The sequence below is a fragment of the Ascaphus truei genome, chromosome 1 (assembly GCF_040206685.1).
Source record: "Ascaphus truei isolate aAscTru1 chromosome 1, aAscTru1.hap1, whole genome shotgun sequence".
In the NCBI taxonomy this organism is placed as follows: Eukaryota; Metazoa; Chordata; class Amphibia; order Anura; family Ascaphidae; genus Ascaphus; species Ascaphus truei.
This window is the reverse complement of record NC_134483.1, coordinates 400666666-400693064: the sequence shown is the minus strand read 5'-3', so window position 1 is coordinate 400693064 and position 26399 is coordinate 400666666. Positions and strand designations below refer to the sequence as shown.

At 43.5% G+C, this 26399-nt stretch overlaps 1 protein-coding gene across 1 annotated transcript in view; it reads right to left on the bottom strand.

Moving 5' to 3' along the window:
• The window catches only part of CTSO (cathepsin O), a 46053-nt gene extending 38386 nt beyond the window's left edge, over window positions 1-7667 (bottom strand). Inside the window, exons 1-3 of the mRNA XM_075612704.1 lie at window positions 7192-7667; window positions 4136-4250; window positions 1132-1271 (exon numbers count right to left, since the gene is read on the bottom strand). Of these exons, the coding sequence (XP_075468819.1) occupies window positions 1132-1271; window positions 4136-4250; window positions 7192-7503 (567 nt within the window). The 5' untranslated portion in view covers window positions 7504-7667. The remainder of the gene's footprint in view (window positions 1-1131; window positions 1272-4135; window positions 4251-7191) is intronic.
• Window positions 7668-26399: the final 18732 nt, after the last annotated feature.

The window sequence follows — 26399 nt, the reverse complement described above, 5'->3', positions numbered from 1 at the left end:
ACCTGCGATCGGTAGACAACAGCTTTTCTGACACTGCTTTAAAACATCTTGCATCCTGTGAGTAGGCTGAGTTAGAGCTCATATATCTCTACGTTTTGGGACCGGTGAAGCCATGGCCCACCAGAGGGTTTGAGCAGGGAGTTACGACTTTACATTTATATTTGGATTGCAATATTAATTTTTATACTCGCACTTTACTGTATTTTACAGTGTTTATTTTTTATATATTCACTTTATAAATAGTGATCACTTTTAGTTGTTTGCGCCTTATTTAAACACTTTCACTTGTATAGTACAATCCAGTCTGCCTTGTTCGAACGCTGCTTCCTCCACCCAATATTTGTTTTGCCAACCTATGGTTACCCTCGCTCTCCTGATCCATTTCTTTTTTTTTTTTCTGTACCATGTTGTAAAATGTAATAAACTTTAATTTGAAAAAAGGTATTCAGAAAACTTTGCTGATGAGACAAAAAAATATTCAGGAAGTCTTCTTAGCAATGCTAACTGCACAGAGATCAAAAGTGGTTCATGACCACAGCATTCTTCAATCCAACTGAACAACCAAAAGCTGCTTTACAGAGACATCCCAAAATAAGAATCATGATACAACCATAGACCCAGAATGACTAAATAGTGCTAAACTGTAAGTCACCATAAAGCCATAAAGCAGGCCTGCACAACTCGTCCTCGAAGGCCGCAAACAGGACAGATTTTCAAGATATCCCTACTTCAGCACAGCTGGCTCAAATAGGGGCTCAGTCATACTGAGCCACTAATTGCGCCAGCTGTGCTGACGTAGGGATATCCTGAAAACCTGGCCTTTTGCGGACCTCGAGGACTGGAGTTGTGCAGGCCTGCCATAAAGTGTCTTACAGTAGTACTGCTTTGTATATGACCGTCTTCTATATAGTAACAAAGGAGGTAGAGGGAGTAGGTGGTATGATACTTTTTATTGGATCAACAAGTGGTTGATATGTTACAAGCTTTTGAACCTCTCCGGGTCCTCTACCTTCTTTGCTAGTCTTCTATATAATCATTTTTGCATTGTGTATGTTTATACATACTGTAAAATAACTAATACATCTTACTTAAAAAAGAAAAGGAAATCAGCATATCTTTCATGAAACTTACACTCATTTGATTTTTTACTGGTGTCACAACTTTTTTCTCTCTCCAGTCAAACCTCAAAGGTAAAGCTTTTTCTTGTGCAGAAGTCTTGATACGTTTACCAAAACTGCCATTTTTAGTTGGGTAGCTTCTCAAGTAAGTTGCTAAACGAGAATACAATCTGGTAAGTATTGTCGTAGAAATCAATACGGCCCATACACACAACAACATGTGTATAATATCCACAGATACCACAACTACTTTTGATTACCAATAAATAAAATATATACTATGTAAATTAGACTTGGAAATTGGTACTGCTAACATAATCCAAGAAAACTAGAACCCTTGTAGATTAGAGAAACAAAAATAGAACACTAAATATAACCATTTGGTTGACGTAATCTGACCAGTTTCCCTATGTACTGGAAAGTCTTAAAAGTGTATGGGACCTGTGTATATATTGTTACTTGTTAGAAAACAGACACACATAATAGCAAGTTAGTGCGCCTTGTGTACCAATATATACCATTTTTATGTGTGGTCTGTGCATCAACATATTGTTCACAAAGAATTTGGATGTTGTCTGTCGGGCACGTATGTAAATGATGTGTAAAATTAGACTACAGATGTAGTAACACTTAGGGGCCTATGCACTAAAGGTTCATAAAAAAAAATCACTGGGCCATTTAAATCACCGTTTTTATGAGCGCTGCTATCACTATATTCAGAAAGCCTTCATTACCTGTCATAGCAAAATTCACAAAACGGGCGATTAGCCGGTGATCTGATAAACGACCCTTTGAAAAGGTCAAAACCAGCGAGTTGTATCTGCTGCAGAGAGAGAGCTGCTCTGAGAGAGCCGTCTCTCCCTGTGCAAATATCGCCCAAAATGTATGTGTATAAATTTAAAATTTTGTTAATAGTTTAGATGAGCAGGGGGTCTCCCGAGCCGAACCGCATTGGTTTCAGCCTCAGGGACCCCCTACTTCCCGAGATACAGTCCCCGTTATGGGGTGCCGGTCTCTCCTATGCATTTTATTCCCATGGTCACGTGAGGTGGACATTTAAATGTATAGGAGATACCGACACCCCATAACGGGGCCTGTATCTCAGGAAGTACGGGGTCCCTGTGGCTATCCGCTATGGTAATGAACTTTACTATAAATGCATTTTTATTGCATAGGATTCATGCCAGGGGTCTCCGGTGCTAATATTAATGGATATCAGCTAAAGAGATTATTGGCATCCATCCTATGCAGGAAAAATTCATTTTTAATCTAAGTCCCATCTCGTTGCTTTTCTGCAGGTTTCCAACAGCTTTACGCCAACTTTTTTTGGTGTGAGGATTTTGTGATAAAATCACCATTCTAGAGCGGTGATAGGCGTTCATAGCCTAATCACTGCTACTAGAATTGCGCGAGTTTATGAACATGCCGAAATTCTGTGATAAGTGGCTTAGCACCGCTGCCTCAGTGATTTTTTTTTATGACCAATTTTGTTTTGAGCGATTCAGTCTTTTATCACCCACTTATCACCGCTTACTGAATAGCAGTTGGCATTTTCAGTGATAAGTGCTTGATAAGTGGTGCCGATGGTGCCGATGCCATACCACGAAGGGGTAGTATTCAGAAGCATGGATCCCCACAGCTCCATTGCAGCAGACTCTGTCTCTGACACCAAAGACTTTTGCTTGTTCGTCCTTGGCACAGAGGACAGTAAGTCTAGCTACAGCTTTACAAGCACAGGGCAATTTTTGTGCGTTAAACACAAATATTTCTTACTAGATCCAGACGCATGAACATAGTCGATATGTTAATGCTTCATCGGTCACCAATTTATGTACAGGTAACTGATGAACTTAGCATTTGATTAATTGTAAAATAGGAGGATAGTGGCAAGGGGAATAAAATGAATATACTGTATCTTCATACTGTAATTCATGTACTTTTAATTGGGTTTAGTAATTGCGTTTTATTTACATATAATTTAACATGGCTCACTTCTTACAAATATAAGAAACGTATACTTCGAATGTCATAATATGAATAATGACACACCAGCATATGTTGTTAATAATTTCAAGTAAGCAACTCCATTTTTTTTTTACACAATGCGCTCTTTTAATTTCAATTTAAAAACACAAGTCTTTGCACAAAACCCCTGTATATCAAGGCAAAAGTGGTTCAATTCTGGGGCAAACTATCTGACCCATATGCATCAAAGACATTTTTTTTTCCAGGATGGGAACACCTGATTCCCAAGATACTTACTGGTAAAAGGTACCAGTATCACCTTCTGTTTCTCACTGGGATTTAAATCTACAGCGTTACACCAGTGCCAATGAGGAGCCAGAATGGATGACGTTGCAGCTCCTTTTTGCCCCATGTGACGTGGGAGATTGGATCTGTCATTTTGTTTCCCGGGGGGATGCTTTTTCTGGTATGCACTTGTCAAACGGTCCTTTAAATAGTTGTGTGGTTGTCATGGTGACTGCTGGTTTGTGAACCGTTACTTCAAGTGCATGCATGTCTATGTAATGGTACTGTATATAGTTTACATTTTATTTAAACTTATACTACTTGCTGGAAGATATTCAATGCTGGTAAAGTGGATTCAAATCCTTATAAAAGGAATAGTTTGTAAAACTATAATGGGCTATAACGTAGATAATATAGTGAATTATAATATATGAGGATGCATCATATGATGGGTCTAGTCTCATATAGATGGATATAAAATTGGGTGGAACTATTAATTTTCCTGGCTTACTGTAACTAATAAAAGGCGAGAAAACAAAATTCCGGCCTAGATTTACTACATTTCGATACTGATATCAGTGCATTAATGATCGAAAAAATGAGTTGGATTAGGACAAGTATTATTTTTTGCTGCTTTTCTAGCAATAAAATTATAGAATATATTTTTAAATAAATTCTACAAATTTGTCAGTTGAACAATACAAATTCACATGTCACTACAGAAGCAAAATGTGCCAGTTATATGGAAAGTAAGTCTTGTGTCTTACCAGAAAACTCTTCAACTGACAAATCAGAAAACTGGTTGATTCCATAATATGCAACATTGGTACGATTTGAAGCGAAAGCGAGAGAGTTCAAATAACTATGTCTCTCTATGCTTTTCTGAAAGAAAAAAGATGAAAAACTTTGGTGTAAAATTGTATTACTTAAAGAAAGTATGTAATGATTCAGTTTGCAGTTGTTAGTTCAAGAGTCAGGCAATAAAACTATAAAGATACACTGGGGGTTATTCATTAGACAATGATGCCATACAAAGCCGCACTGAGTCCCAGGTCCTATGAATGAATGATGACTTCATTCATTACATTGGCATTCCTATGAAAGGTCAATATTTGCTGTGTTTAAAGTACTACAATAATATCACCACCATTACAGCTACCTAAAGGGCATACACTGCCACCCACTGGTTACAACAATGACTGCAACACAATCGACCTGCAAACTATTGCAGATCAGAATGTAAATTACATTCTTAATAGAGGGAAAGCAGGACTGCAGGTTTTTTCAAAATACGTTGCTGACCCCTCTGGCACAAAACTGGTTAAAGCAGAAATCTGGATTGCGTGGTTTTTTTTAATAGCATATCTATCTTTTTTGATACAACGGCTCCCCCAAAGCTGAACATCAACATAATATGACATTGCAACTTCAAATTGGGTGACTTTGCAGCAATCTTTGAATTTCCTTGCAAGTAGTGACAAAAGTAAAACAAGAAAGTAATCTCTCAGCAATCGGGGGGTCACAGTGGCTTTGAATGCTGTGGTTCAGCTCTGGGCAACCAACTTGATTATTAAAGGTAAAAAATAAAAAACTTGATTTTGAGGGGGACTGCTGTTTTAAAGTTGGTAGTCTAACTTCAAAATTTCCCAAAATAAACATCTGAAATGCACTGGCGGAACAAATCATTTGTGGGCCCTGGTGCCGGCTGAACCAACAGTAGATCTGCCACTGCTGAGATGAGATGTGCAAGGCTCAGATCAATTTCTGCATCTCTAACACAAGTAATATGCATGTACCTTTATGATGAATAATTGTACCCGCTGGCATGCAACAGCAGGAGCAATAGCATGGTGGTCAAGCCCCTTGTCTGCACAATGGCGGCTGCTCCTGCTGGTATGTCCCGCTGCAATTCACCAGCAAGACCAATAACGGCTGTATATCTTGTAGGGACTTTGTTGTATATTCATAATTTATAGGGCTTGAAAAACCCACTCCTGCATTCGCCCCGGAACGCGTGGAAAATTAGGGGTGATTTGTGGAGCTGAAAGGCCACAGCTGCTGCAGAACCTTGGGAAGCAGAGCTGTCAATCACCAGTCTACTTTCCTAAGTTGCGCCCCATAATTCCTTGCGAAAGCTACATAAGGCATCATGGGGCATGACTTCAAGAAGAAGAGAGAGGATTGACAGCTCGGCTTCCGAAGACGGCCTTTCCTGTGCCCCAGCGGCAAATTGATGCCAGTAAGTGATATGATTAGACCCCTTGTAACTTTTCTTTTTGGTTGTTAAACAATGACAGATGAGACACATAATATAAATGGTGTGTAAATCCACATTTTCCTTCAAATAAACACCCCAAGCCCTCCTTAACATAATTTTGGCAAAATGTCTCATTTAAAAATGCTTCTCTTAGGGCCACATTTATTAAATGGTGCTAAGCACTAGCACAACTTTAGTCCCATTAAAGCTGCTGACCGCGCTGAGTTTGCCGCTTTTAGTTACATAAATCTTTATGTGTAAGTCCCTGTTCACGCGGTGCATGCAGGCACGCGCGCTCACTCAAGCTTGGCGCTTGAGTAAACAAAAAATGTAAGTTTCAAGCGCGCTCAATTTGCCCGCAACGCCCCCCCCCCCCCCCGCGCGCGCTTGTGAAATAGCAAGGTCACCCGGCGCTCATGCTTAGAGAGCTGGTGACATCACCGATCTCAAGCATGAGCGCGGTAAGCGCCAGCAGGGCCGCAGCCTAAGGTACATAGAATTTAAGAACTGTATGGTAAGGTTAAAAAACGTTACACATTTCCCCCTGAAAACCAGATTCACTAAAGTGCTACACTTTAGCATGCCTTAACTTCTATTGCTTTGAATTGACATTAAGACTACTAATCTGAGCCTTAGTGTGATTTTAATGCAGTCTATCATAGGACTCCAGCACAATGAACTAATGATATAATTAAAAGACTAAAACTAGATGATTGAAACCTTTAAAAAAAAATAAAAATAAGAAAAGTATAAGCATTAGAAAAATTTAAAGGCTGAGAATGTTCCTTTCTTTGCATTTACAAGTGGAGCTAAATGTAGGGAGATTGTCAATCTTGTTTGACATTAATAAGATAATATTTACTCTCACTTTGTAGACTAAACCCAATACAGATGGAAAGCTCACCCAAACCACCAAGGTTTAGCAGTGTGTTATACATATACAATTGGGGAAATGACGGCACACCAAAAATCTCAAGTATAAACAAAGGTATTTCTCTGGTGCATAAACTTCCAGGATATATCTGCTACAGTGTCCACCCATATACTGTATGTCCAAAAGACAAAATACTGTATGAAGCACACAGGCAAAAATAAACAATTACTGCTAAAGTGAAATATACTCAAGTTATATTTAAAAAAAAAAAAAAAACAGCAAGACAATAACGTTTCAGGGCAACACTCCCTTCATCAGTTAGCCCAGTGTAGCATTTGGATAATTGAACTTTGGAAAGTACATTGTGCCACCATTGAAACATTAAAAACGACTATTATACTATCCTGAATATAGAAGTTAATTAATCTATTATAGAATGACAAAAATGAATAGTATAATGCAATGGTGCTTTAAGGAAAGCATGATATTCCTTCACAGGACATGTGGACCATTGTAGACATACTGTAGGGATATGTAGACATACTGTAGGGACATATAAGATCATTGTGGTCACACAGGGCAGTGTCTAATCCTCTTCCATCACTGCAGCCTTGATGTTCACATGGAAGTGGATCAAGCAAGGAAAGAACTTGAAGATATGTCAGAGAAAGGTAACTCTCTTAGGTCATTACCAGGAATATCTGGTATCTCTCCTGAAAGATCTGGCTACCAGGTGGATATCTCCGGTGGACTTTTTTCAAGAAGTTGAGGAAGTTGCTGCTGTGATCGAGAGGTAGGTTTCCATAAGAGCTGCTGGGATCCAGAGGAGCGTGTCCATTTCTACTGCTAGCAGAGAGGGCAGGGTGCCCGCAGGTGGTGTTGCTCTTCCTACAGGGGTGGGACCTTGCTTGTGGGACCACCTTGTCCTCGGTGTTCAGAGGCAGAGCTGCAGCTAGATGAGCACACAGCCCCGAGAGGCACCACACCAAGCAGAGCCGCAGCATAGCTCCTGAGCCTCAATCTCATCGATGACTTCCTGCTGCAGGTATAACTACTGTCATATTAGTATCGCGGTGCAAGCAAGAAACTAACATAGCAGGAAGAGACTAGGGCGTTTGTTCCGTGTCCCTGAGCAGGACATACCGCGAGATCAGCCGCGTCCTCTTTCACTTTCACTTGCATTGTCAGGTGCTATCACTCTGCTATCCCCGACAAGCTCTTATTTGCACACAAAGGTTGCCCCATTGGCTATTGCTCATCCCATACGAAGGCTGCTCCTACTGTATATCTAGTACCTGCAGTAACTCACTGGGGGACAAAGTAAGGGCTTGAAAGGGGGGGAACAGTGAGAGAGCAACGTGACACCTGTCAGGGAAAGAATATGGCTGCTTGTCAGGGTTGTAGGAACTTGTTGTATCCAAAGATACTAAAGGGTTTAAACATTAAACATGAACATTAAAATAATATTTACTGTATCTATCATTTATCTCTCTCTCTCTCTCTCTCTCTCTCTCTCTCTCTCTCTCTCTCTCTCTCTCTCTCTCTCTCTCTCTCTCTATATATATATATATATAGCCTCTAAATCACGCTATTTTGGTCATTGTCAAGTGACCTCTAATGTTGTACTTATTATTACATAATGTTCATAAAACATGATATTGAAGTGATATATGCGCTGTCCTTCACAGAAGTGTGAAAAGTGGGAGTAATATATTATTACTCACATTGACACTATAAATAATGTATTATAATGACAGCATGTGTGCTGGTATATGAAGAGTGACCAAACTGCAGAAGAGTTTGGACACGGATCCTGTCGCCATAATTACAAGGTACAGGCAGGAATGATTATGTACTCTTAAAACTGACCATATTACTTGTTCCTTTTTATCTCTGAACAATATGTCTCCAGGCAACAGAGCTCCTAAGTGCTTTATAAACTTGCCATCACACAAGGTAAACGTGCAATTTTTTTAAAAGTAAACCAGGGTCTAACATTTTATTTTAACATTAAAACCACCCGAACATGACTCAATCTTTACAGTAGAACTAAGTATTACTATGCAACTAACCTTAAAAGCAGCAATCAACTCCTGAGATATTTGTAGTTTTGTGCTTGTTATGTTTTCTAAGGGCCTCTGGAGTGAGGCTGACCCGAGCTAACATTTTGTCTTGTGTAGTGGAAAAAATACAAATAACTTGTATGGTGTCCCCAAAAGTGGGGAGAATGTAGTTCACACACACACATTCCCAGGTATCTCAAACTCCTACACCCACCACATCATGAATATATATGCCAAAATGAGTGCTACTGAGCGTGGCAAATGTATACAACAAAAGACAGGAGTGCCCAATGCTACATCAAATTGACAAAACATATATGGTAATAAGTATAAAGTTTCAATACTTCAATAATAGTAATTGCTTGGTTTTTTAGTTAAACCCTTTGGCCAAAGCGTCGTAAGCCTGCATACCAAACGTCAAGGTAAACCAAAAATGAAGGTCCTAACACTAAAGCTGTGAACCCTTCCTGTTACCTCTGTATGAGGGGAAGCAACTGCAATGAGTCCTGTCCATTCAGCAAAATGCCAGAACCTCCCAAGTTAAAAAGGTGGGGAGGGGTGAGCTCTGGGGGGAGGTGCCACCTAACCTCCATTTAACTGTTACTAGTAAGAAATTGATTAACACACACACATTCCCAGGTAGCTCAAACTGCTACACCCACATCATGAATATATATTTATGTAAAAATGACTTGTTCGTCGGTTGAAAAAGTGACGTTAGGGAATAGTTAAGCAGTGTGCATGCAGGTTTTCTGGCGACGGACTGTTAAATGTTACCCGTAGCCAACAAAATTTGCTTTATATGTTGTGAATCCATCACTGTCCTCTAGGGGCTGGAACAGTGTAGTAAGTTTGCTTTCCAGTCCACAGAGAGTTCATTCCTCAAAGAGAAGCCAGCAGCAGCTGCTAACTAATGGAGTTAATGGAAAAGAAAAACCCGGGTGCTACCCCACAGCTAAGTAAATAAAAAAATAATAAAATAAGGAAAATTCGTTTGTTCGTAATAGAAACAACACAACCTTAAGAATCCTAAAAGGTTCTCATCTGCTTCTCGGTCTCCGTCTATGACTCTAACCCCATAAAGGATCTATCCAGGATCCTTAGGAAATACAGAAATAAAGGGGAAAAGGGGGGAGCACAGGTGGAGATACACTGAATGACGGAATATACCACTCTAGAATACAAATCCCAAAGTTGGGGAATGGGCTGATGGTGAAGTGTATAATATCAAATATACTTACACAGCCTTGTGTAAGCATTATCGCATCAGGGTTTCTTTTCTTTATCTTCTTTCTGTATCGTCCTTAAACCGAATTCCTTTTCTTCTTCTTGGTTCTTGATGGTAGTCTCTTCTGATAGCCGGCTACCATACGCCAGCAAAGTTTCCCTCAAAAAGAATTGGTAACATAAAAAAGGGGTTTCAGAGATAATACAATCCAATTCAAGAGGGGCCACGGTTAGTTACAAGGTGGTAACAGGGACATAAGTAAACAAATGCAGAATAAAAAACTGCATGCACTCACACGGGCAAAATGTGAGTGTAATCTTGGGGAGGGTATCTCTATTCTCTCCACATCCAATGCAAATGAATAAAAACGGTGGATACTCCTTTGAAAATAAAGGAGATCAAGGTTAATGGGAATAGGGAAAAGTAAATGATAATACAGTCCTCACACGGCCACGTGTGAGCCCCCACATGGAATGGTATCTTTTCTTGCTTTTCCAGTGCTGCAGCAGTTCTTCCAGATGAAAGAGACACTTGGAGTTCAATTCTAAGTGGCAAAAGTACTTTATTAAAACATTAAAACACAAAAAGCCCTTAGGTCTAACACCAAGGGGGCTAAAGATTTAAAACGCCAAGTAGTCCTCTGGAGGTTGTTGTTCAGGGTGCGTGGTGCGCAGGGAAACAACCCGCGTCCGGGTACAGTCCTTTGCTCCTCTGCCCTGCTCCTATACGGTAGCCTCACTAGTTCAAAATAGCTCAGAGGTTTGAACAACGCGTTTCGCCCTTTCTTGGGCTTCCTCAGGTTCCTTAGAACGGAATCTAAAGTATCTTATTACTAATATTCATGTTGTTGCTATTGATACCTCATCCCCTATGTGGGTTTCTTATTATAGATTTAGTTATCATACAATATATGACATTAGTGTACTTGTTATATTCATTGTTTTTAAATGTACCAATTCATCCATCTATATTATCTAATGTTCACATGACAATAATATATTTGTGTTTCACTTATTTGGTACTCATTTTAACTTGTTTGTTATACAGCAATTAGGTGTGTTACCCACTTCACCTGATGCTCATTTGTCAATGAGCGTCTTGTGCAGGTGTTTGTGTTTACATTGCCTATATCTTTGTGCCTCCCATGACTGATGGATCACTCTTTGACAAAGGCCTGATGGCTGAAACGCGTCAGAGGATCCATCAGCTGTACACTTTTGCCCAATAAAGTTTTTTAGTCACCACCACCGTTACCTTTGTTTGCTTCACGGCTGTGCTCCGTTCCTGCCTCCTGTTGGAGGAGTTTCCTGCATTCCCCTGCCGGACAGCATGCCGGGTGGTTGCTGCTTTCATGGACGACATCACCACCGCCCTACGCGACGGTGCAGTCGCGGGAGGGTTGGCGGTGCAACCCTGAATGCTTGGAGGATTGAGATACGGCATCATTTTCTACAGAACCGTGAGTCATACACGATTGGTGCTCAGAGCTGGGCCAGTTGCTGGGAGAGACTACACATACACATTCATGCTATTTGGCCGTTACTTACCTCATGTAATTGATCATATGCACGCAGCAGCTACTATGCTGTTTCAGATACACCTGATGGGTTAACTCTGCTTACCCGACTATACAAGTTAATTTATTCACTGCTCTTGCACTGAAACTACGCCCCCCGCCCACACGCTGGTTACCAGTTAACCCTAAACCTTACCACCTGGTGGCCTATTATGGGGACCAATCCTGGACAGCTCCTCAGGCTCCTCCAGGCCTTCCTCCGCTACCCATTGGTCAGCCACAGTATTTAGTGCCTGTCCTACCTCTCTCACATCGCTCGACATAGTCTCTCTTGTGGATGTCTAATCTGGCTCTCCCTATTGTCTTTGTTACGACTCAGCTCGGCGACCTCTCTTTGGCTCTCAACCCCGGATCTCCCTGACGACACAGCTTCTTTCGCCTTTTGACCCCAGCTCGGACCTCTACCTTCTGGACTTCACCTATCCTTGGCCTTGGCTAACGGCAACTACTACTACTGTACTCTGCTTCCGGTACCGGCAAGTATTGCTACAGCTATTCCCACCTGGCCAGGCAACCCCAAACACCACACTCCGGACACGCTCCTTCTGCTGCGGGTGCGTGCACATATACATCCCCACCTCAGTATAAGGGGCGGGTCTGGTCTGCGGGCAGCACGTCGTAACATTATGTCGAGCCCACAAGACGCAGATCAGACTGAACGTGGTTGTATGTTATCGCCATGTACCAGCAAATCCAGGTCATGACCGATCAGCTGGTTCTTCTTACCCGACAGGTTGAAGATCTCTCCTTACAGCCACCCTCTGTGGTTCCTCCTCCGGCACCCGTGGAACCAGTGGGCACAGCGACACCGGTCCCGAAGATTCCGGCACCCAGGCCGTACGATGGGGACCCGCACGCCTGCCGCAGATTTCTCAATCAAAGTGAGATCCAGTTTGAGATGGCTCCGCAGCAGTACCCCACCGGACGTAAGAAGGTGGCGTACGTCTACAGCCTACTCACGGGAAATGCCCTGGCCTGGGCCTCTCCGATATGGGAACTACGCCCCGAAATTACTAGGGATTATGCGGCATTTAGACGCGACTTTCGTCAGGTCTTCGACACCCCCGCACGACAGGAGACTGCTTCTGACTCTTTGCTTCAGCTTATACAGGGACGTCGGCCCGTGGCCCAGTACGCCTTGGAGTTCAGAACCCTAGCAGCTGAGACTCGGTGGGGTCAGGAGGCTTTAGTCGCAGTTTTCTGGCGAGGACGTACGAATTCCGTAAAAGACGAGCTCGCCTCACAATCCAGGTCAGGACTTCTGGAGGTGGACCAATGTCTCCAGGTACGCCGCTCTGAGCGCCAACACTTTCGATTTGTGCCTTTTCATGCCCCCTTTCCCAGGTTCTCTTCACCCACGAGATCTGCCATCTCTCCGCTGCCCACTCTGGAGGCCCCGGAACCGATGCAACTCGGAGTTCAACGCACTCGGAATCCTATTCAACAATTTCACAGACTCGGTGCACTATGCTTCTACTGTGGATCCTCTGAGCATTTGATTCTCGAATGTCCTCAGTGTCCGGGAAACGACCAAGCCCAGTGAGTATGAAGGGGCGCTCCCTGGGTGTTAATTCTTCCTGCCCCCTTTCCAAGAAGGAACTTCCCAAAAAGTTTACTATCCCCGTTTCCCTCTCTGGTCCTACCTTTCAGACTTCCACCACGGCCTTCATCGATTCCGGTGCAGGAGAAAACTTCGTGGACCAGGAATTTTCTAAATTGAACCAGATTCCACTCCTTAAGAAGGAAACTCCCGTTGCCTTGGTAGGGATAGACGGCCGCCCTCTCAACCCGGCTTTCATCTCCTTGGAAACTAGTCCCCTCACCTTTCTTCTCATTCCCATAAGGTGACCCTGGCGTTGGATGTTATCCATGCTTTTGGAACACCTGTCACCCTTGGCTTACTGTGGCTGCAGAAGCACAATCCGAACATCAATTGGACATCCCCAGATCCCATTGTCCAGAGGTCAAGGTCAGAGGAAGCTTGTTCACCAGCTGTACTTCCGCCCCAACTGCTGGCTACCACAACCACCCCTAAAGGACATGTACCTGCCCCATACGCAGATTTTATGGATGTCTTCAGCAAAACTCAGTCCGACTTATGACCCCCACACAGATCTTACGATTGTCCGATAGACTTGGTGCCTAAATTGCCTAAATCCAAGTCCTACCCCCTCTCTCTTCCTGAGACGAAGGCCATGGATGAATATATTTGCGAAAACTTGAAGCTGGGCTTTATACGGCATTCCAATTCACCTGCGGGGGCCAGATTCTTTTTTGTTAAGAAAAAAGATGGTACTCTCAGACCGTGTATAGACTACCGGGGTCTGAATCGCATTACGGTGAAGAACCGTTATCCTCTCCCACTCATCTCTGAACTCTTCGACAGACTTCAAGGTGCTAATCTCTTTACTAAGCTAGATCTTCGTGGGGCATATAATCTCATTCGCATCCGGGAAGGTAATGAATGGAAGACCGCCTTCAACACCCGTAGCGGCCACTACGAATATCTTGTGATGCCCTTTGGTCTATGCAACGCCCCGGCGGTCTTCCAGGACTTTATCAATGATATTTTTCGGGATGTCCTTAGCCTTTTTGTAATTGTTTATCTGGATGACATTCTTATTTTTTCAAAAAATCTACAGGATCATATTACCCATACGAAGTTCGTGCTCTCCCGACTCCGAGAGAATCGGTTGTTTGCCAAGTTGGAGAAATGTCTTTTTCACAAGTCCTCCACCTCCTTTCTTGGGTATATTATTTCCAACAGGGGATTTGCCATGGACCCAGAGAAACTTAAAGCTGTAGCGGACTGGCCGCAACCCGATTTCCTCAAGTCTATTCAACGCTTTCTGGGGTTCTCCAATTATTACCGGAAATGTATTCGCATTTTTTCCTCCATCATCGCCATGATCACGGCACTGCCCTGAAAAGTAGCGGATCCTTCAACTTGGTCACCTGAAGCACTTACGGCTTTCGAAACTTTGAAGCAAGCATTTGTCTCAGCTCCCATCCTCCGTCACCCGGACACCAATTTTCCATTCATCCTGGAGGTAGATGCTTTGGACTGCGGGGCCGGCGCGGTTCTATCCCAGAGATTTTCTCCCCAGGATAAACTCCACCCCTGTGGTTTTTTCTCTAAGAAATTTTCTCCAGCTGAGAGGAACTATGACGTGGGCAATAGGGAACTTTTGGCCATCAAGTTGGCTTTTCTGGAAATGAGGCATCTTCTAGAAGGGTCAAAAGAGCCCTTTACGATTCTCACGGATCATAAAAACCTTTTGTATATCGAGAGTGCCCGCCGCTTAGGCTCCCGCCAAGCCCGCTGGTCATTATTTTTCTCCAGGTTTAATTTAATTTTGTCCTACATTCCCGGTACCAAGAACGTCAAGGTGGATGCCCTCTCTAGACAGTATTCTTTAGAAGAAAGACCAGAAAAGACTACCGAGTCCATCCTTCCCAAGCAAAAGATCCTCGCGGTCCCTGCGTTCAAAAATCTTGAAAAGATCATCAAGTCTCAAGAACACTTGCCTAGAGATCTCGAGGTACCGAAGGACACTTTGTACATAGAGCCCAAGTTTATTCCTGAGATTCTGGATTGGGGGCACACCTCCCGTTCAGCAGGATATCCAGGATTCAAGAAGACATTGGACCTCATCCGTCACACCTTCTGTTGGCAGAATATGGCCAAAACCATCCTTGAATTCACTCTGGCCTGTCCGGTATGTGCACGCAATAAGACACCTCGTCAGAAACCCCAGGGTCTTCTTATGCCTTTAGCCATCCCGGAGCGCCCCTGGTCTCACATATCCATGGACTTTATTGTTGAATTGCCTAGGTCAAATGGCATGAACACCATTCTAGTAGTGGTGGATCGGTTTTCCAAGATGGCACATTTCTTTCCTCTCAAAGGATTACCCTCCTCACCCGCCCTAGCCGACATTCAATTTGTTTCCAGATTCTGGAGGACCTTCACCAAGAGACTGGGCATTTCTTCTTCTTTTTCTTCTGGATATCATCCTCAATCATCCTCAATCTAACGGGCAGCTCCTCCAGGCCTGCTTCCACTACCCATTGGTCAGCCACAGTATTTAGTACCTGTCCTACCTCTCTCACATCGCTCAACATAGTCTCTCTTGTGGATGTGTATTCTGGCTCTCCCCATTGTCTTTGTTACTCAGGTTACGACTCGGCTCGGCGGACTTCTCTCTTTGGCTCTCGACCCTGGAAATCCCTGACGACGCAGCTTCTTTCGCCCTTGGACCCCAGCTCGGACCTCTACCTTCTGGACCTCACCTATACCTGGCCTTGGCTAATGGCAACTACTACTACTCTGCTTCCGGTACCGGCAAGTATTTCTACAGCTATTCCCACCTGGCCAGGCAACCCCAAACACCACACTCCGGACACGCTCCTTCTGCTGCGGGTGCGTGCACATATACGTTCCCACCTCAGTATAAGGGACGGGTCTGGTCTGCGGGCAGCACCGGCATAACACCTACAGAGGAGTTTCTCTGGGATCAAGAAAGGATAACAAGGCCGTGCTGAAGCAGGGACGTCTGCTCCAAAGGACTGACAGATAAGCAAAAACACTTTATTGTTGTATGCAGAGACTGTTACATTGTGGCATATGCCAGGGCTTGTTTTTGGCTTTGGAACCAGCTTAGCTGGCCATGCAGTTACTGAGGCCGAAAGCTATGGTGTAGTTAGCTTTCCCTAAAGGGAATAGGTATTATTTGTATGTGTTGTTTTGATTTAAATGGATGGTGGGCCTGTTAGTATTTGATTTAATCACTGTAAATAAACACCATGCAAGAGAAGTATGACGTTTCCTGCCTTTATCTGGGACTAAAAGATGCTACAACGTAATGTGGGCATCACAATTGGTGGAGTTTAATGTGGGCAGTCAAAAAGGCACTGAGCAGCGGAAACTGTGGGTTTGAAAATAAATGCAGGGATTGAAAATGGCCACCCAACTGAAGTGAAAAGCAAACAAAGCCTGTCCCACTGTGTATGACCAGTTGTGCTTACAGCATACACAGAGAAAGTGTGAAGTGTGATGCAATAACAACCAGAGGTCAGTAGATGAAGATATGTTAAGGCACTGAACTCAAGCAGAAAATCTTTTTTTTTCTGAAGAAAATGAAAATTGCAGCTGGCAATTGCTAGTATAAAGTCTGTCCCGTCGGGTATGAAGAATTGAGGAAATAGCGCCTCCAATAGGTCATGGTGAAGAATACACCTGAAGGTAGAAAATGGAGGATACAATGTGTTTTATGTGTAATGTGCCTGGCCACACAAAACAATGTCCTTTCAGGAATGGGTATCCCGGCTTTGTCCTGCAAAAGGAACCGCACAAGAAATGTTTATGGTGTGAAAAGCTGAACCACACCAAAGACTGTCCCTTCAAGCTGGATGAGGATGATGGAGACGATGACTATGATGATGACTCGTCCTACGGGCCCCGCGAAAAGCACAGTCTCCATTTTCAGCAGAAGTTCCAGAAAAATGTTACCCCATGTGTTCAGGAAGGCGTGGGTCAGAAAAAAACCGAGATGAGCTACAGCCCAGTGCACTTGGCGCAATAGTCATGGCAATAACAACCAGCCTAGAGATGACAAAGGCTACCACTACCGCCATATACAGAGAGCCGAGCGAATTAAAGAAAACAAGTACTGACTGAAAACGATACTATGAGATGTCCCAGAAAGATGTGCAAAACTTCAACACAGAGTTAGACGTTTCTCAGCAAGAGGCTCGCACGCTCAAAGCAGAGCTGGAACTCTCATGCCATGAGGTCTACACTCTCAGCACAGAGGTCTGTGAATAGAAGGATGCTGAGGAAGTAAACCTGATTCGTTTATAGATGGTAAAAAGAGCAAATACAAGTCTGAGACAGAAAAATTCAGACTTGACTGACCAGATCAGTGAAAGTGATAAGAAGCTTCACCAAACAGAAAAAGTGAAGAAGCAATTGATCCAGGAAAAGTTAGAAGTGCAGGAAGCACTGGAGAGTGCAGAAAGAAGGCTGCATAAAGAATGTGTCTCCCTGGAGAAGCGTACACAAGCAGGGCAAAAATTGCAGAGCCAGCTGCAAGAGTTGCGTGTGAGTCTGCAAGAGGCCAAGGAGAAACAGGCGGATGCTGAGCAGATGCAGCAAGTGCAACAGAAGGAAAGTTTCCAGGCTTCACACAAAGTACAAGTGCTACAGGAGCGTCTGAGTACATAGTGTGTCCCACAGAGCAGCATGAGGAGCTGAAGGCCACGCTGAGCATCACCAGAGCATCGCTGGAGGCAGAACTTAGATGCCAGACCTCTGTATGAGAGGGAGCGAGAGAAGGCCCAGAAACTGGAGCAAGAGCTGAAGAAGCAGAGAGGCGGCTTCATCCCCATGAGTCAGTACGCCAAGGAAAGAGAGGCCTGGAAAACAGAAGCAACAGCGATCCTAATGACAAAAACTGCAGAGCTCCAGGGTATGATGGAGGATATGTGGAGGCAAACTCAGAGCAAAGTACTTTGAAGAAATGGAGGCCCTAAGAATAGATTTGCAAGATGTATTTAAGAAACAGCAGTTTCTCGCTGAAGCACTAAACTTGCTGCAGGCCAGAAATGAAGAAATGGAAATAGATTTAAATCTTGCTCTGAATCAGCTGGCAGATATGGAATCGCGACTCAACGCCAAGGAAGCTGGTCTAGCAGCTGCACTGAGTGGAAAAAGAAATGCAGAAGATCAGCTTCAAGACCTGAGGAAGGACCTTGAGTCTGAGCGTGCTGGCTGCAAGATGGCAGAGAAACAAAAGCGTGACCTGGGCAAGGAGCTTGAGGCTCTGAAGATGCTACAGGTCACTAAGTTGGACTCTACTGCTACCCAGCAGGAGGTTTCTCAGATGAAGTTGGGAAAAAAGGTTATAAACCTAAGGCTGACACTTGGGTCACAGAAGCAGTCCATGGAAAAGATGGTGTTAGAGTTAAAGCAGAATGATGCTCCACAGAACAGTAATGCACAAGTGTCCCCACTACAGGAAAAGTATTGGCCCGGCCCAAGCATCTGTGTCCCACAGAAAATAATTCCTGTGAAGGCAAGGGTACAGCGAGAGCTGGGGACACTGCTCAACTGCAAAACGAGGCTACAAAGTTGGAACCGCATGAGCAAGTGAGGCGCTCCAGGAAGTGTGACTGCAATACCGTTGCAGTACTACAGCCTAATTTCCACAAGGCACGGAATGAGAAAACCAAGTTGCGATGTAGTAGCAAAGTAAGAAGCCAGTAGTACTGCAGTACCCATAGTACCAAAAGTGGATTCCTTGCCAGGAAGACAGCCCCTGTGAAGAGACAGTCAAGAATGGGACGGAAGTGAGTCCGTGATAATAAGATGAGAATGACCTCACAGATTGTCCAGCGACACCCCCAATGGAGTAAGTTAAGAAGTCAAGAAAATAAGGCCCAATCCTACGTGTCTGCTGACTGTAATAGAGAGGTGCCATGGGGTACACTTGGGGTTAATAAGAATCCCGCCCAAGTTGAAGTACTGAAGGTAAATGGTGTGGAACCCAACACTGAAGGTACACTGATGGAGAAAGGTCCAAAAGTCATCACCGCTAAAGTGGAGTTGCTGTCTTCACAAGAGAAGGCCAAACAGTCACTGGCGAGTGTACGCAATGAGCTGACCGAGGTCAAGGCTTTTCTACAGGGTAAGGGAGACTCTGTGCACAAGAGGAAGAAGACAGAGATACATCTTCAGGATAAGCATATCAGGGTCATAGTGGCATATAGGTCACAGTGACAGAGAGAGCTACAATAATAGACAGCAGGATGCTCAGGAACCTTTGTAAGGAGTGACACAACAAATGCCAGAGCTTCAACCTTAAACTCAAACTGGCACAAGACAAATAGGTAGCGAGGTACCAGTCTGCAGGCCCAGAAGGCCTAGTACTTGCCCTGAAGAAAAAAAGTCTTCAACTGGAAGGCAAGGAAAAAGAAAAGATGGATGTCAGATGTCTCTGACAAAGAGGCTGGTGCACAGGAATAGTGCACCCGCCGCTCACAGGACAATGTTTTGCTGGGGGGAGGGATATGTGATACCATCTCTGTCCTCTAGGGGCTGGAACAGTGCAGTAGTGTGCTTTTCAGTCCACAGAGAGTCAGTTCCGCAAAGAGAAGCCAGCAGCAGATGCTAATTAATGGAGTTAATCAGCCTGGTCTGAGTGAACAAGGAAGTTGTTTAAAAGATGGTTTAAAAGACAGACTGAAAGCTGCTATGCTGAGAGACTGTTTTCCCCAGAGACGGTGGGTGATAGAAGTGCTCCCCAGCTGCTGAAGCTGGTTACAGAGGCCCTACAGAGGAGTTTTTCTGGGCTTAACTTGGGGCTGAGTTTCCCTAGGAAGAAAGGACGACAAGGCCGAGATGAAGCAGGGGCGTCTGCTCCAAAGGACTTTCAGATAAGCAAAAACACTTTATTGTTGTATGCAGAGACTGTGTTACATTGTGGCATAAGCCAGGGCATATTTTTGCTTGGGAACCAGCTTAGCTGCCCATTTAGTTAGTGTGGGCGAAAGCTATGGTGTAGTTAGCTTTCCCTAAAGGGAATAGGTATTATTTTTATGTGTTGTTTTGATTTAAAGGGATGGTGGGCTTGTTAGCATTTTATTTAATCCCTGTAAATAAACCCCTTGTAAGAGAACTATAACGTCTCCTGCCTTTATCTGGGACTAAAAGATGCTACAACGTGATGTGGGCATCACAATGTGTTAACACAACCTCAAGAATTAATAACACATCTCTTCATATCTAGCCATTGTGTCATTTTTTATTTACAAATCTTTGAAATAGCAATTGTTTTTTATTTGTACACGAGCTGTGGTATAATATATATATATATTATACCACAGCTCGTGTATATATATATATATATATATATATATATATATATATATATATATTATACCACAGCTCGTGTACAAATAAAAAACAATTGCTATTTCAAAGATTTGTAAATAAAAAATGACACAATGGCTAGATATGAAGAGATGTGTTATTAATTCTTGAGGTTGTGTTAACACATTGTGATGCCCACATCACGTTGTAGCATCTTTTAGTCCCAGATAAAGGCAGGAGACGTTATAGTTCTCTTACAAGGGGTTTATTTACAGGGATTAAATAAAATGCTAATTCTCCTTCAAACCTATTTATGGTTCAGTCCCATATAACAAGTCCACGAAAAAAAAAAAAATATATATATATATATATATATATATATATATATATACACATATATATATATATTTTTATATATATATGTGTATATATATATATATTTTTTTATATATATATATTTTTTTTTTTCGTGGACTTGCTATATGGGACTGAACCATAAATAGGTTTGAAGGAGAATTTTCCTGGACCATTATAATAATTTCATTTGAAACACATGGTCGAGTGACTTTCCTCCCCACCCTTCTTAGGCTTTATCCAGGGTGACACTGTTTGGCCAGCGTGAACGAGCGCTTGCGCATGCATGGTGCTTAGCTGCTTGCGGAAGCAAGCAAATATGAATATGCCACTTGCTGTTGCGTCACGTGAGCGGTTCGTCCAATGAGAGCGAACCAGCTCCGTGACGTCATGGCCGTGCCCCCTGACACTCCCCCCCCCCAAACTCGAGCGTAACTAACAGGCCACAAATCACCCGGCCGAGCAGAGTGCATGATGTCACCGCGCACGAGCGCCAGTGTGCTCGTTCCCTGCTTGGCCACAGCCTTAAGGTCTGTCACAGTACAATGACCTCAATACTGTTAATGAAAAACTATAAATTGCCCTTTATATATGTAATTGCTCTCTATGTACTGTACAGTATATCGTGCATCAGTAATGACCTTCACAATTTTCTGTTCTTTCCACCTCTGCCATTTAAATATGTATATGTTTTCATGTAGATACATTGTAAAACATAGATGTTTTATTTTTGGGCTGTACAGTATCTAAATATTCATGTACTCTTTGCAAATTATGTCCTTAAACTGTGGTGAGTTGCATACAGTACTGTACCTTGAAGAAATATCCACATGGTGGCAGCAAATTACATTTTATGCAGTTAACAGATCTGACTGAGAATTCTGTGTTCAGTTACTTAAAATTGCATTTTTAGAAAACATAAGCTTAGATAAATCAAACTCAGTTAAATAGGAATTAAGATTGCGGACAGTAACTTTTTTTTTTTTAATGAACACACGTGTCTCATACGACACACCTGTGCACACATGACCTGCATATGGAAGAGCTCTCTAGCTGGCCCATTTTTCACTTTCTGCAAAGGTCCCTCAAATGAAAAATATCTCCCCTCACTCCATCCCTATATACCTTTTTTTCATGGACAGCACACTGGTGAGCAAGTGACTTGCAACCAGGGTTAATACACAGGGCTACTCTAGCCACCTCGCCTTTCTCCTGCACAAAGACTTGAATGTTAAGAGTTCTGCTTAGCGCAAAAGTGATTCCAATTGGCATGAATCTGAATGAGGAACTTCTAATCCATATGGTTGAAATCAGATTTTCATCTGGCTGGTTTCTTACGTGCAATATGTGGAAGAAGACGAAAGAAGAAAGAACGTAGCGTAATCTGTCTTGAATGAAAAGTATTGCCCTGCAAGATCTAAAGATTCAGAACTAACATTTGCTGCGTGTTTAAGTGTTTAAATGTAGTATGTGAATATGGATTAAAAAAGATCCACTACTCCCATTGTCTTGGCCTCTTAACCCAGATTAGAAAAACTTTCTTGAAGAATTAAACTCCACAGAAAACAGAAGTGTAATAGGACCTGGTGAATTACTATTCATACATTTATTAAGACAAGATAAAAACAGAAATGCACTCCCAAATACTATATTCTTGGAGGCTTTTACATATGGTGGTGAGGTCGATCATAGCTGTGAGGTTGGGTAGGGTTAACACAGTGTAGTCTCGGGATCCCACATCTGAGAAAAGTCAGAGGTTCTGGCCGGCGAATGTGGAGAAGCGAGGCCGAGCAGCTGATCCAACATGTCCACAGCATTACCAATATACCAGCCGGGAACCTGTACCATACCGAGACCCCCATGTACTAGGCTTGCATCCTAGCTACTTCCAGTAAGTAGGATTTCAGTTTTACACCTCAACGTAGAAACAAAGATATTTGCCAGCACGAATTGTCTGGTGTTTTTTTTTTCCTTCAAACGTAATTTTTTTTATTGGGTATCAAAGCAGAGATATACAGAAATATAACATTGTTGGGTTAGGGGGGTGCGGGGAGGTTGGGTACAAAAAAGAAATGGTGAGGCGGGGGGAAGGAGGGAACAGCACTTTGGTGGAACAACAAATTCTTTACATAGAATTTACATACACTACTTTACATAGACATAATATAGTTTTAGATCGTGAGAGGGTTCTGGGGCAGCTTCCTCGCACATTGTTGGGTCCGTCTCTGGGGGGACCAGATTAGTGTGAAGAATCATATAAGATTATATAACTTGACATAAGTGAGGGAGCGGGGAGAGGCAGCCGGCTGTCTCCTAGCCATGATGTTTGGTTGGTTCAAGGGAATTGATCCAGAGATTCCAATTCTTCCGTTATTTGTTCTCGTTAGGGGCATACACATTGATGAGGGAGACTGGGGTCCCTGAAAGGGATCCCTAAACAATCAGGTATCTACCCTCTGGGTCTGAAACGACCTTATTGAGAGCAAACAGGACATTATTTTTAATTGTAACGGATTTTCTGACCTGGCTGACCCACCCAATCTCACATTCGCTCCTGTGGTCTAACCAGTCCCCATTACATGGTCGTGTCTGGTGGTGCACCTGTCGGCAACAAGACTCCTGAGTCTCCCGCATGATGGTGTTTGGGGATTGTCAACCAGACAGGCAGCTGAGGTAGTGTACGTGCGAGTCCTACCTACATACAGTGCAGCGCCTCCACCTCATCAGATCTCTGCATCCGCAAGGAGATGGTTCTGATGAGGAACTCCTCTGTGGTGCCTTCCTCTGCAGAGTAATTCCAGACTCACACAAGAGAGTGTCGTTGAACAAGGGCATCTTTATTGATGGTTAGGCAGACTGCCCCTCGCAGCTGGCAGCTCAGCCGCTCATCTTGTCCCGTACTTTCCCTTCAAAAGGTCTGCCCTCCCAATGGAGTTGGATCACCTCTCCCCTCAGGGAGATCACCACCTGTGCCAGGTCCCTGGACACAGTGTAGGCTCAGCCAGCCTTACTGCTGCTGGCTCTTGAACTAGAACTAAACCACTAGTTAGCACACTAGTGGTCACCTTGACCTTCAACTCTGAACCTAGTCATGTAGAACCACTATCTTTGGGCAGTGCTGTGCCTTATATACCTCAGGAAACAGGCACATCTCTGATGTCACTAACGGTGGATTCAGAGCATGTTACCACTCCCCTTAAATACATATGACACCCCACCAGGGTGTGAGGGCAAACCTCCATGATTGATGCTGGCAATCCTGTAACTTACCAGGCTTACTGCCAGCATGAGAGAGAACTGTATGCCATTTTTACAGCATGGCTACATAATTAAAATAGCAACCCCTCTCTTTTTGCTGGAGAATGATGCATAATATGACTGGAGGCATATCATCTTAAATGTATTTGGTGGAGAAAGAGTATTGAAATGTGTTTCCTGGATATAAAATATTTCTCCTTTTTGTTTTCTTAAATTCTAGAAGTGCAAGTCTCCTCTTCCTATCTGAGTTCAGACCTTTGACATTGAGAGATACTAGTTTTATGGAGGTCGAATTTGACATGGTTTTGTTTTGGTTAAGAGAAAATAGAGACCGTTCACTTTCCCAGGGTGGGGGTCTTGGCATATTTCAATTTTTCTTAGTAAGAAGTAGATTAGGTGCCTCAGGGTTTTGTCCGGCAGAGCTGGGAAAGGTGGAGGGGAGGTGAGGAGGGGGCAGAGGGAAGGGGAGAAAGAGGGAGAAATGGGTGGGAAGAAAAAGAGAGAGGAAGAGAGTGGGCTCATTAAGAGCCCTAATATGGAAGCTTTTATTACAGTGGTGATAAGGTAAACGGGACAAATACCCTTGGGAGACATCCCCGGTCAAAGTGCAAGTTGGTTGCCAGAAGATAGGACAGGGAATCCTCTTTGAACTTATATAAAAACTACTGATTTTTACAGAAACATAATAACATTTCAACTTTTGAATAAACAGTATTAACGTTGGAGTTTTTTTGGAACTGGGATCATGGGTTAAATTGAGTCGGGGGGTTGGGAGCGTGGGAAGGATGGGAGGGGGGAGGGGAGGGGGGAGTGGAGGAGGGAGAAGGGGGGAAACAGGTTTAGAAGCAGATTCTCATAGAGCTGCCCAATTGTCACGGGAGACCAGGTATTTGGTGGGGATGGGGGTAGAGGGGGAAGGGTGGGGGGAGAGAAAGGGGGGTGGGAGGGAGGGGAGGCGCATGGTGTGTATCAGAGGCATCTGGGAGGGTCTGAGCTTTTTTCAACCATTTCAACATTCAACCTTACACTTGATATTGGTTTCACATTATAATCCTTTTGGGGAAATATAAACATGCAACAAGTACCTGAAGATCTGCCATTTCAGAGAGTGTGTTGATAACCGTATAAGGGAGGAAGGGGGGTGGGGTTTTGTGGGGGGTTGAGGGGGGACAGATTTAGAAGCAGATTCTGAGGCCCTGACTCACTGTAGATTTTGGCTGCTATAGGGAAAGCCCATAGTTAGGGACCTTTCCCCAGTAGCAGCACATAGTCAGTACAGCACAGTTGAGACGCCACGCGGTGACTGCGGCCTGTGGTCTGGAACCAGACCAGTTACATGGTAAAGACGGTAGGGAGATATTATCCACACCAGAATTCACCCCACACTGAGGCAGACGCCATTGCGGATGACAACGTTGGATCAGACGGATCCTCTTTGTTCTTCTGCATGACCCGGGTGCTGGAGCCCCGGGCAGGTACCCAACTAAGTGCACTAACATTTCAAGGGATAGCGCTATCTCCAACACTTTGAGTGGGCCTTGACATTGGGAAAAGAGATATCAGGGTATTGGTGCCTGGCACCCAATGTACTTCGGGGAAACTCACTGGTGGTATCAGGTTTGGGCCTATATTACTGTTTGGGCCTATATTACAGGATACCAATATTATTGTGTTCAGTAAAAGTTGTTAGTATATATATGAGTGGGTGTATTATTGATATTGTTCCTGTAAGAAAATTATCCCACTCCGTTGGGATCCCTTGCAGGTGGAGGCGCTATCACAAGACGAATCAGGTACACCCCAAGCTCCCAGCGGCGGAGGTACAGGCCTCCTGTGAGCCACAGGTAACGCACCACACACACCATAGCCGCCTTATCTTCCATATGGGGGGGGCCGGGGGGAAAGTGCGATATATATATATATATATATATATATATATATTTTATATATAATGTGTGAAAACAGAATAAAGTATCTCACAAAAATACTTCAGTAAAAAAAATGATACATTTAGTACACTCCTGACAAAGTAAGCAATTAGTTAAACATGTAGAGTGAGAGTCCCCAGATCATCAGAGCACTCACAGACATGTTATTGAGCTAGAAACTGAAACCGGAAGTGACACAGCAAAAACCAGATGTTACGCTGTGGAGCCTGCGAGAGATGCCGGCAAGGAAGCAAACAGCCGGGGAAGATGTCAATGGCTCACGATGGATAAATCATTGTGTTAATGCTTTTACTGATCATACACATAAGTACAATTCTTACCTTTTTTAAACATACTATTTTATTTAATGATCTGCGCTATGGTATGCATTTCTCTTCCTTACTGAGGCACCTATCTCCTGAATCCCTTATGCAAGCAAGATTTTAGTCACAGTTTTGGAGTCGCATATTTACACCTACCACACTTTGAGTAGGCACTTTACACGAGCCAAGATTCACATGATTCACAACCTTCACAAGACACCTGCACTTAGATGTTTTTCTTTTTTTCTTGTTGATTCTCTCCCATGCTCCCCCTGGATTGTGAAGATCGTTTCAGTCT